The 12,836-nt window shown below is 39.2% G+C and overlaps 1 protein-coding gene and 1 non-coding gene across 14 annotated transcripts in view; both read right to left on the bottom strand.

Annotated features, from left to right (window-relative positions):
- Nucleotides 1–12,836, bottom strand: part of PEAK1 (pseudopodium enriched atypical kinase 1) — a 303,507-nt gene that overhangs the window by 54,843 nt on the left and 235,828 nt on the right. For all 13 annotated transcript variants that reach the window (XM_036842113.1, XM_036842106.1, XM_036842110.1 and 10 more), the window contains one exon: nt 2,547–5,800. In XM_036842113.1, coding sequence (XP_036698008.1) covers nt 2,547–5,686 — 3,140 coding nt within the window. In that variant the 5' untranslated portion in view covers nt 5,687–5,800. The remainder of the gene's footprint in view (nt 1–2,546; nt 5,801–12,836) is intronic.
- TRNAG-UCC lies at nt 6,555–6,627 on the bottom strand. Its single transcript has one exon. It is a non-coding gene; the product is annotated as a tRNA-Gly (tRNA).

The raw sequence follows: 12,836 nt of genomic DNA on the forward strand, positions 1-12,836 counted from the left end.
TCAGAGCCTAGAGTTTGGCCTTCAGTAGAGTATTTTTCATTCCTTATATACCGTTTAGATTTGGAATCTTCATTTACTTATAGAAAAACTTGCATTTTCATTTCTTCCAGCAATGTGTTCCCAGCCGTGGGATGGTAATTTAATGATTACACTGCCATCAAGCCGGAAACACAAATGTTGACATTTGACAGTAATGTTTTTCCTCTCAAAGATGCTTCAAGTAAATACTAATGGTGTATCCAAGTAAATGAAGTAACTGTTGGAAAAGCAAATGGTGCATATTCTTCAACATGAGTATTCAAGTTTTAAACTATCTAAAAAGTTAAAAAAAAAACCTATTTAATGCTAATACCTCTTTTTCTACTTAGTCTGGGACCTTATGAAATGTGAAAATTCCAATGTGCCTCTACAAAAAGCTTAATACCTCAAATTTGCTTTACTTAGACTACAGTACGTATTTTAAGAATGGTGGGAAGACCAGTGGTTCTCAAAGTGTGGCCCCAGGACTAGCAACAGCACCATCACCTGGGAACTTGTTAGAAAGGACCCAACTCAGACCTATTGAATCAAAAACTCTGGGGGTGGGGCCCAGCAATTTGTGTTTTAATAGCCCTCCAGATATTGTGATGTATGGTTAAATTTGACAACCAATGGGGCAAATGTGCCGCACCATTTGGATACATGGATGTTACCTATAAAGAACTAATAAATTTTGGAAGATACGATTGGCCCATATACAAGCAAATCTGTGCAAATATAAGCTGCATAGTAAGAGGTCTGCCATACCAAGGACCCAGGCTATCCTCAAGCCTATATACAGTGGCACGCAGCCGAAGTAGAGAAATCTCATTCCACGGAAGAGAAGCCGAATTATTCCTTGACTCTGCCTTCCAGGATGCAGATAAATACACCACAGCCATACTTAATGAGGAGTAAAGCCATTTATTGATCTGCAAGAACTATCTGCCATTCCGTCATAGGTAACTCCAACCGTGTGCTGTTTAAATTGCTTCTTTTCTAAATAAAACAGCAACCTGCAATACATGTGTTTTATTACTACTACTTTCAACTACCAATGACAAGCTTATTCTACCCAGAAATATACCCCACTATTCTACTTCAGAAATATATCCCACTATTCTACTTGCTTTGTTATTACATGGATTTAAGGAAAATAGGAACTTGTTAGCATTTTGACTAGTTGGGGGTATGTAAAAAGCTTATTTTAGTAAAGAATATATATAAAACTTCCTGGCATTTTGGTAAAAAAGTGAAGGCATTAAGTGTTCATTTTTATTTACACTTTTCTAAAGAAAAGCTGGTGAGAGAATCTGCTCTGAATCAGAGTTTTCTGTCTTTGCTGGGAGGAAGCCAGGCCTGGTAGAGAAGGCTCACTGTAAATCAAGAGGGAGGAAGACTCAGAATCAGATGAATGGAATACTCAGGGCATATCTTTGCTAAGAACAGAAAGGACAGAGGATATAAGGAAATCATCCCATTTGCTAATACAAACTTGGATAACAGTTCCTTGTTTTTATTGGCAGTACATTAATTTTGATTAAAATACAAATGAGAGAGAAAAAACTTAGGCTTCCTAAACATAAATGTTTACGTGAATGATTACAAGTGAAAATATAAAAATTTTGTTTGATTTTATGTTCATTAACAATGCAACATTATAGGAAGAATACCAGCTTTACAGTGAGACAGATCAAGGTTTGAATTCTCCCTCTGACAATTACTAACTGTGTGAATCTGGCCAATTCTAATTTCTCTAATTTTCAGTTTGTAGGGCTGTTACAAGGATTTGAGATAAATATTTGGGATGTGCCTTATACAGGGTAGGTGATCAATAAACAGTTATTCAAGTATTAAAGAAAACTGATGCTTAGAGAACTGGTGTGGGTGTACAATTTGCCTAGTTGGATTGAGAATTATATCACTGGGTCTCAATCTCAGTAACCAACTTCTCTTATTTCACCTACATGTTAAAAAACTATAAACTGCTTGCCCTTTCCCCCACCTTTCCACAACACATGAAATAAGGACAGAAAGAGACAGAAATAAAAAAACAAATATTCCCTTAAAAAAATAATGCAGATAGAGATAACACCTTGGTGAAAGCCAAAAAAAAAAAAAAAAAGGCTTAAGAGTTTGATTTCATTTATAGTAAAGGAAAGAATAGTATCACCATTTATTCATTTGATCCTATTTCTTCCTTACACTATCATAGCAGTTCAAAGCAACAAATTATTTATTGCTCTTAAAGTATTATGGATTTGCTTTTCTGTTAAAGCCCCTCTGCATTTACCAGAATGCAGCAGGCTACTTTAGCTAAAGATCCAAGGCCATAAGCCTTGTTCAGTGCAATAAGATCACTTTAATAATATTCTAATCTTGAAATGCAGTTGAAAAGATAGATGATGGTCGCTGAGTGCTACTTACAAACAAAAATGGCTCTCAAACAATCTTAAAGATGCAAAAAACTTAGCAACTGAAAATGGGTTTAAAAAAATTCCCACATTCTGCCAGGATATTTTACATACCTGAGAATTTTCTTAGGAACCTGTGATGGAGAAGAATGACTCCTTTTCTTCTTCTCTGAGTCCTGTAGTAACCCATCCTCTGCTCTGCCCTTCTCTGTGACTGCTGACTGCTCTGCCCTGGCTTTGCCCTGATCCACACTGAGCTGGCCTTGGGCAGGGTCACACCTGTACATGAAGACGATGGCTGGCTTCTCGCTGGACTCTCCTTTTGCCTCTGTGAACCAGTGATGGCGCTGAACTGGAGGAGGGGGCAGCATGTGGATGACTGTGCCATCCAGGCCCACCAGTTTCCCTTTCTCTCGGTCTTTCTCTTTGTCGTCCTCTTCATCTGTTTTCCGACGGCGGAAGAAACTTTTAAATGATATCCAGCGTTTAGGTTTTGCATCAGCTGCCCGCCTGCTGCCTTCAGAGTGCAAAACTGATTCAGCTTCCGTTGACCTGGTAGGGCTAGTTGGCTTGGTCCAGTTGGTGAAATGCCTCTGCAAAAGGTTACTTGCATGGTAAGGGGAGGAAGTTGAGCGTGGTGGGGGGAAGGGGGGTGGCGGCTCACTTTGGGGGTTAGTCACTAATTTGGAGGGCGGGGTGGTGGCTGGCTTTGTGAGTGGATCTTTCTGTACTTTGGTGGTAGGACTTTCTGTGGTCTGAGGTGCTTCAGCCTCACCACCGGGCTGGGATGTGAAGAGAGACTTGGGCCGGACTGGTGTACTCTTAGGTGTACTCTTAGCAGCACTGGCATCGGGAGGAATGGCATACAGCTCTTCCACACTGCAAGCTTTTGGGCCAGACTGGGGCATTTCTGGAGGAGACTGTGGCGGCTGGATAGAAGCCACAATCTGAGAAAGCACAGTGCTCGCCTTCTCCCTGGTGCTGCCGCTGCTCACTACCTGAGACTCCTGAGTGCTTTCTGTTTGGGCCACAGGTTCTTGAGTGGTTCTCTGGAGCTTTGTTGGGGAGCTGTGGCTGGAACTGTAGCTCCTCTGTGGTGAGGACTGACCTCTGTTAAGACAGCTGTTAAACTCCTGAACCTTCTGAGCCACTGAACCCCTCTTACGCTCTGTGCTGTTTAAAAACCCTTTAGCTTGGGGACATTCAGTGGGTTTGCTAGTGGTGTTATCAGACACTTTGCTTTCAGTTTCTATTTCTTCGTAAGTATGGCTTATTACACTTGTGGTTTTTTCCTTCACTGAAAGTTCTCCACTTGTTCCGAGAAAACTTTTGTAAATGGCTAGATTGTCATATGCATTTGGATTGATTACAATGGGAACTTTGATAGCATTTTTGGAACTCCGAGCATAAGCTGGCTCATCATGAATGATAATTGGAAAAGGTGGCATACCGGCATTGTTATAACTATTAAATTTTATTTCAGACAAATTAGGTGACTTAACAGGGATGGTTTTGGAGGAAACGTTTGTAGCTGTGGGTGAAGTAGGTGCTGACTTGTGACAGTTTTTCCTTGGAGGGACATTTGGTCCAGTCCCACCGCTAACTAATTCCACCTTAGGTATCTTTTGTCGTGGACTGGTACTGGAAGTCCATACTTCCTGGTAGCGGATTGCACTGGATTTTTGGAAATGGGCACTTATTTGTCCTGATGTCAGTGCGGGTGATGTCACTGGAGAGTTTGGAGTAGAAGATGAGCTTTTCGTCTTGGGACTGTTAATAGGGCCCTCGAGGTGCTCACTGGCCATGGCTGCTGACACATCCACGACAGTATATGGCTTGCACAAAGGCTGTTCCAGATTCACAACTCGGTAGGGCTTTGCTTGCTCTTCTACAGGAACGAGGTTTATTGTTACTGATTGCCCAGTAATATCTGTAGGGGCTTTACTTTCTTGCTTCTCAGTTTGTACGGCAATCTTGCCATCCTTCTCTTCTAATCGGAGAGCAAGGACTGCTTTGTGCGTCTCTGGAACTTTTATTGAGCTTTTGGATGCTTGTGATGAGTCCTTCTCCTGATTATTACCAGAGAGGCTTTCATAATTGGGCTCACTTTCCTTCATGTCCTTAGAATCTCCCGGGTTACCAGGAGCTATTCCCACATTACAAATCTTCTGGGATAAACTACTGGCTGTCTCAGAACGTGATTCTTCTGTTAAAGAGGAATCTGGGGATGTGGAGTCAGATGACACCATGCTCTGAATGCTTCCTGGTCCATAGGAGACCACAGAATTCTCTTCATAACCATTCAGGATTTCATCATAACTGTCATCATAGTCTACAGCACAGATTCTTTGCAGAGATTTATTTCGCAGGGGGACAGTATTCCATTTTTTGTCCACAAAGAATCGAACAGGAGACAAAGTGTTTGCCCTGAAGTTGGCAAAGCGAGGTTGCCCTCTCATGCGAATCTCCATGGCCAGCAGTTCTTCATCACTCTCATCCCAACTCTCATGCTCCTCCTCCATGTTACTCAAAAGCACATCTTCCTCACTCTCTTCGCCACTAGAAAACTCTGGGTAACAGAATCGACCCCCTTCATTACTGATCACTTCTGTGCTCCCACTCAGAATAACATGCTTGCCCTGAGTATCCTTTATTCCGCCCATCATGCAACTTGGTGGAAGCTTTCTTTCCAGTGATCGTTTATAGCAATCATTTATTCTTCCTAAGAATGTTTCTCTGGAGTTTGTTTCATTTCCTTTTATTTGAGGGGTGGTATCCAAGCCTGCTATCTCCTTTAACACCTCAGTTAGTCCACTATTGTTATTTGATACCTTCTTTGCACTATCATTATTCCCATAAGGCTTAGGAACATGGCTTAATCCTTCAGCATCATCTTCATTATTATTATTAAGTGGTTTCTGATTCAAGGCCATCCTGTTACGGTTCCATCCTATGATGACAGGTTTGTTCTCACAGTGTTCTTGGATACTAAGCTCACTACACATACTTTGCCCATCTGCCACCATCATAGTGGGCTTCACAGCTATAGTGGGTTTTTTAGCCACAGGAGGCCGGAAATTTCCGGTGTTCCTGATTCGGTGGTTGTTACTGTGATTGGCATTAGTTTTATTGCCATGGGTGATGGGTGCCTTCTCAGGGTCTGGGGGGAGCTGATGTAAGCTTTTAGGTTTAAAGCAGTTCTTGCATTCACCAGGTTTCCAAACGTGTTCAGTAAAGGTATTACAAGCAGACATTTTTAAAAATAGAACTTCACAGACAACGCTTTCCTTTCAGTGCATGGCAAAACTTTCATCTGTTAGTTTTCACCTCCCCTATGTTTCATAGCAGCTCTTGTAAGTGTGATCAATCTGTTGGGGGAAGGGGGAGAGAAGAAGAAAATCTGAATGGAAAAGGTACTATGAGGCTTATCATGATGAATGATTTGAAAATATTGGCTCCAACTTTTCCTTAAATTAAAAGATTGAGAGATAAACTAATTTGGGCACTTTATGAACTCTCTTTAGCTAATCAGCGGTTTTGGAATGTTAGTTTTTTAACCATAATTTTATGCACTCTCATTGAACCAAGTATAACATTTCACTTGATGTCTCTGTGACAATGATACTGTGAGCTTCCCCTCCCAGAAATGTCTTTGAAACCGTTCTTTCTGTTATCCTCCAACCTGAAACTTCTTGGTCCATTGTGGAACCCTCTTCTTCTGCCCACCCTTTATATTTGGATATCTCATAGACTCCTCAAACACAATGCATTCAGGACTAATCTTCTGGCCACCTCTTTTCTCAACTCTAAGGAACTTTTGTACTCTAACCAGCCCTCCTCTACCCTCCAGGCCACCTTCTTCCTCTGTCTTTATCCTAGTTCAGTTACTGTCACTATCATCCACCTAGATAGCTAAGCTTCAACCTTCAGACCATTCTTGACACCCCTCCCCTCACTTCTAACTCCACATCCTAAATCCTTTTGTAAATTAGTCTTGCCAATTTTTTTTATTTTTAAAAAATATTTATTTATTTATTGATTTTGGCCGCGCCAGGTCTTCGTTGCGGCATGTGGGCTCATTTTTTAGTTGCGGCGTGCAGACTTCTTAGTTGCGGCATCTAGTTCCCCGACCAGGGATCGAACCTGGGCCCCCTGCATTGGAAGCACAGAGTCTTACCCACTGGACCACCAGGGAAGTCCCTAGTCTTGCCAATTTTATCTACTACATTTCACTGGAACTCCTTTCCCTTACCAGACACTGCCAGTAGTTCAGATGCCCACCATTTTTTGCCTAGATTCCTGCAATAGGTTGTTAACTGATCTCCATGCCTGTAGTGTCACCCCTTTCCAATCCAACCTCTCTACCCTTGCTACTCAAATTATGGTCCTCAGACAAGCAGTATCAGCCTCATCTTGAAGCTTGTTAGAAATGTAGTATCTTAGACTTGCAGTTTATCCTCAAGATCCTTAAAGAATCTGAAAAAGAATGAACATATGTATATGTATAACTGAATCATTTTGCTGTACACCTGAAACTAACACAACATTGTAAATCAACTATACTCCAATAAAAATTTTTAAAAAAGAAAAAAGAAAAAAAAGAAATGTAGTATCTTAGGTCCAATCCCAGACCTACTGGATCATAATTTGCATTTTAATGAATTCTCAGGTTGACTCCACTGTTCTGTACTACTATTAGATTTTTCTTTCTAAAATGCTAACATGATCATCTTATTACCTAGCTTAACTATTCTGTGGTTCAATATTACCTAACGCACTGGCTCCCAAATGTCAGATAGGGGTTGCTATACACGTAAGAACCACCTGGGGAAACACCCAAGTCAATCTCTAAGGGAAGAGTCCAGGAATCTGATTTTTAAATAAGTTCTCCAGGTAATTCTATGTGCATTGAGGTAATGGAACCTCTGAGTTACAGGATGGAATACAATCCCCTTAGGTTTGCATGATATAGTCCTTGCCTCCCTTCTAGCCTTATGTCTTAAAAATCAACTAGTCTTATCATACTCTAAATACCGCTGGGCCACTCATTTCTCCTGGGTACCATCGAAGCCACTTGGACAAACCTCCATGAATAAGCACTTTCATTTTTAATTGTCTGTTTTCTCACTAGTTTTTGAGCTTCTTTAAGCCTAGGCTATATCTTATTCATCTCTATATGTCTAGCATAAGGAGCTGGATAAACACTGGTTGATTAAATGTGCTGGTTTTGAGGCTTATCTTTAAAAAATAATCTCATGGCTCTCTCTCTCTCTCTCTCTCGTCTCTCTCTTAGGCACATAGCTATAGACCTTCCCACAGAGCACCACTACAGTCTTACATTTCCAGTTCGGATATTATCATAAAGCTGGCAGTAGGCATGTACATGTAAGAACTATTTTAATAGCTGAAAAGTTTAACTTCATTCATGTACAATGACAGTGACAGGATCCTTGGTTTGGTCAGAAACGCAGCCTTTAGCCAAGTTTCAGCACATTTATAAGGAAGGAAAGAACATTTTCTTTAGTTAACATATACAGAGCTATGCCCCTTGTAAACAACACTCATAGAGCACTTTGCCTCAGTGGAAGAAGAAGTGCAGACAAAGATCAAAGAATTCCACACAGAGAGCCCAATGACTCGGCCAAAATCTAAGTTCACTCTCTGCTGGAGACCACTGAATGGCTTTTTTCAATAAAGTAAAAATATATTTTTCAAGTGTCTGTTTGAAAATATTTATTTACTCTTTCAGATATTCTAAAAGCTATATCCCTTAGTTGATAAAACCATTTCCTGCTAGTCTGAGACTGAAACATTTTGAGCAAGGGAAAGAATGGCATAAAATTAAGCTGAAAAAGAGAGTAGGGTCCAGAGCATGTGGGGCCTTTTATAAGCTTTTAAAGATTATGGTGTTCATCCTAAGAACAGCGGGAACCCACCAAAGGGTTTTAAACAGGTGATGATATAATCGGCATTTAAAAAAGACAGCTCTGACCAAAAAACATGAAATACTTAGGTATAAGTCTAACAAAACGTGCAAAATCTAAAATCTATATGTGGAAAACTATAAAAGACTGAAGATATCAAAGACCTAAATAGAGCAATATATCAAGTTCTCTCAATGTTGTTAAGATGTCAATTCTCCCCAAGCTGCTCTGCAGATTAAATGTAATTCTAACCAAAATCCGAGTAGGATTTTCTGTAGAAATCAACAAGCTGATTCTAAAATGTATATGGAAAGGCAAAGAAACTAAAATAGCCAGAAACAATTTCAAAAAAGAAAAAAGTTGGAGGACTCATATTACCTGATTTCAAGACTTTTTAGCTACAGTAATCCTGATAATGTGGTATTGGCAAAAGGATAGAAACATAGATGGGGGAAATGGGATACGCAAACTACAACCCATAGGTCAAATCTAGCCTGTTGCCTGTTTTCGTATGTCCCTAAGCTAAAGATGTTTTTTAAATGGTTGAAAAAAAATTTTTTTTAATATTTTGTGACAAGTGAAAATTATATGAAACTCAGATTGCAGTGCCCATAAATAAAGATTTATTGGAACACAGCCAGGCTCATTTGTTTGCATATTGTCTCTGGTGGCTTTTGTGCTACAATGGAGAGCTGAGTAGTTATGACAAACTATGTGGCACTCTCATCACTTTGCAGTGCTTTTCAGCACTCTACAAATTGCAGCGTTTCCACTGCTACATGAATCACATGTGTGAAAAGACATTTTCTTTTTTTTAATAAATTTTTTTTTTTTTGGCTGCGTTGGGTCTTCATTGCTGTGCGCGGGCTTTCTCTAGTTTTGGCGAGCGGGGGCTACTCTTCGTTGCGGCACACAGGCTTCTCATTGCAGTGGCTTCTCTCGTTGCGGAGCACGGGTTCTATGCGTGTGGGCTTCAGTAGTTGTGGTACACGGGCTCAGTAGTTGTGGCTCGCGGGCTTAGTTGCTCCGTGGCATGTGGGATCTTCCTGGACCAGGGATCGAACCCATGCCCCCTGCATTGGCAGGTGGATTCTTAACCACTGAGCCACCAGTGAAGTCCCGAAAAGACATTTTCAAAGATAAAAATATGTGAAATTTCATTACAGATATGCATCAATAGATGAACATTTGTAATCGATTTTGATGACAGGAAGCACTAACTTTGAACCCGAATTAAGCAAAATTAATCATTGGTGATCTTAGCACAAACTATCCCTCTCCCAAAAAAGAATTCCATTCTTCTTATTAAGTAGAGCTGTGTTACAAAAAACTATACTCAATTTTTATATTTTGAGTTTTGTCAAAAAAATTCATGGAAATTTATTTTCTTTCTTGTTATACAAGTACCTATATATAATATCTTGGTTTTTGCTTTTTTGCCTGCAAAACCTAAAATATTTATGATTTGGTTCTTTAAAGAAAAAGGTTGTTGACCCCAGATATAGATCAGAATAGACATAGAACAGAATAGAGACCAGAAATAGAGCCACACAAATATAGTTAACTGATTTTTGATAAAAGTGAAAAGGATACTCTTCAACAAATGTGCTAGAAAAACTAAATATCCATAGGCAAAAAAATGAACCTTGATCCATACATCACACCCCATACACAAAAATGAACTCAAAAGGGATCACAGATCTAAGTACAAAATGTAAAGCTACAAAACTTTTGGAAGAAAACATAGAAGAAAATCTTTGCAGTCCTGGGATAGGGAGAGTTCTTAGATACAACACCAAAAGCATGATCCATAAAAGAAAAAACAGATAACTTGGTCTTCATCAAAATTAAAAACCTTTGTTCTTGTATATGTATAACTGATTCACTTTGTTATAAAGCAGAAACTAACACACCATTGTAAAGCAATTATACTCCAATAAAGATGTTTAAAAAAAAATTCAATTCACAGCTATTGACTTTTTTCCTCCTGTATTTTTCTTCCCTCTTAGAAAAGAAATAAACTATACTGATATATTAAAAAAAAAACAAAACCTTTGTTCTGACAAAGGTACTGATAAGAGAATGAAAAGACAAGCCACAGATGAGAAATATTTTGCAAAATACATATCTGACAAAGAACTTTGTGTCCAGAATATAAAAAAAACTTCCAAAATTCAACAAAACAAATCTGATAAAAATAAATAGGCAAAAGATTTGAGCAGATATTCCACCAAAGGTAAATGGATTGTATATAAACACCGGAATATCATTAGTCATACGGAAATACAAATTAAAACTACAATGAGTACCACCATACATCTATCAGAATGATTAAAATAAATTAAAACAAAACCAAAAACTGGGGCTAGGGAGGATGTGGAGCAAATGAGATTACCACATCGTGCTGGTGGGAATGCTAATGGTTCAGCCACTTTAGAAAACAGTTTGGCAGTTTCTTATGAAGTTAATCATAAACTTTCCATGTAACCCAGCGATCACATTCCTAGGTATGAAAAATCGTGTTTATACTAAACACTGTACACAAAGGTTGATAGGCAAAAACTGGAAACAATCCAAATGTTGTGTGGTGGTGGTGGTTATATGCCTGCATGCATTTGTCAAGACTCACAGAATTGTACAGTTAAAAAAAAGGTGTTTTACTGTATATAAATCAAACCTCAATAAATTTGACTTAAAAAATAAAAGGCAGTTCTGGTTGCTCTATAGAGAATGCACTGGGGGGAGAACAGTACAGGATGCCAGGAGACTGTTTAAAGGGCTGTTGTGGACAAAATAAGATATGATAAGGATCTGGATTAGGATGTAGCTTCAGGGAAGGCAGATAAAGGTATATGCATGAAACATTGGATTTTGGATCTTGAGGTTTTGGGTTTATGTATTCAAATGATTTGTGGGGCCATTTATTGAGACAGACAATATTGGAGGACGTGTAACTTTTGGAGGGAAGATTATGAGTCCATATTTTGTTAGCCTGCATACTATACAGCAAGTAGCTGAATTTAGAAGTTTGGAACACAGAAGGGAATTCTGCTGTTCTTGTCTGTTTGGGAACTACTAGTATAGGAATCTCTAGGCCAAAAAGAAATTAGAGTGAGCTAGGGAGGTAGCCTTGGTGGGTGAACCTGGGAGAAGAGGATAACCCCTAAAGAAAATTCAAAAATAACAGCCGTAAGTGTGAATGATATAGAAGCCAGATGAGATTTCATTGTAAGGGGGAGGGGCTGGGGGGGGGAGCAGAAGACAGCTACTTCAAATGCTGCTGAGAGGTAACAGAGAATGAGGACTTAAATGTGCCCACTGGACTTGGCAATGTGAGCTCACTGGTGATCTCAGCACAGAGTATTTTGGTGCGGTGGTGGGGATGGAAAGCAGACTGCAGTGAGTTGAAGAGGGAAGAGAGAGAGTAATTTTAGATAACTTTTTGGAAAAGTTTAAGTGGGAGGTGGAAGAAAGAAAGAGATGGGAGTATGGAGGAGGGGGTCCAGAAAGGATTTCCTTATTTTAAGATGGCAGAAACTAGATCATGCTGACTACAAATACTAGAAAAAGACACAGGGGAGTGGGAGAGGCTGAAAAGACAGAAAAAAAAGCAGTAGATAATTACCAACCTTAGAATGTTAAAACTGAGCAGGCCCCTAGTTCAATTCTTCTGTTTTATGGACAAGGGAAACTGAAGCCCAGAATAGGCCACACAAGTGAATGAGAAAGACTGAGATCAGCAACTCAAGGCTATAGCTACCTACAGTATGTTTTGTTTTTAAATTACTTTTTTTGTTGTTATATAAGATATTTTTTCTTTTCTTATGTACGCTCACTGTGAAAACTCAGAAAAGCATAAAGAAAATGAAATCATGCATAATCCTATTATTCTGAAGTAACTTCTATTAGCAGTTTGAGGAAGTTCCTGTCAGTCACCAAGAATCTTTAAAAAAAAAAAAAATTCCTGTCTATGTGGTACTGACGACAAAGAATACCGTGTCCTGGCCTAATATCTTGTTAACCAAGTTAAACCCACCGATGACAAGAGAGGGATTAAATTTTTTCTTTATAAGTAGTACAGTATATTTTCTTTTTCCAAGACTGGTAGATAAATAGTAAAAATAATTCTCCACTTTGAGTGCAAGTAAATTAATTCAGTCAAGAGATGCTGTTGAACTGATAAGCAGCTATCACGTTACCAACAGGACAGACAAATAAGATTCACCGGGAACACAATTAGCTTATGTCAGTGCTGTGTGCAGTAGAAACCCATCAATAAAACTGAGACCTTGGATTTGACATTCTTTTATAAGTTCTGTGTACATCTGTATTCATGCTGTTATAAACCTAGAGATGAACCAAGCAAACAGCTTTAGCAAGCACCAGATGGAGCTGCTGTCTAAGCCACAAAGCCTTAACTATGAGGGTTTCATTTTTCAATACTAATTATGTTTGGAGACAAAGATGTGCACTTAAAGAT

The sequence above is a fragment of the Balaenoptera musculus genome, chromosome 2, assembly GCF_009873245.2.
Source record: "Balaenoptera musculus isolate JJ_BM4_2016_0621 chromosome 2, mBalMus1.pri.v3, whole genome shotgun sequence".
NCBI lineage: Eukaryota > Metazoa > Chordata > Mammalia > Artiodactyla > Balaenopteridae > Balaenoptera > Balaenoptera musculus.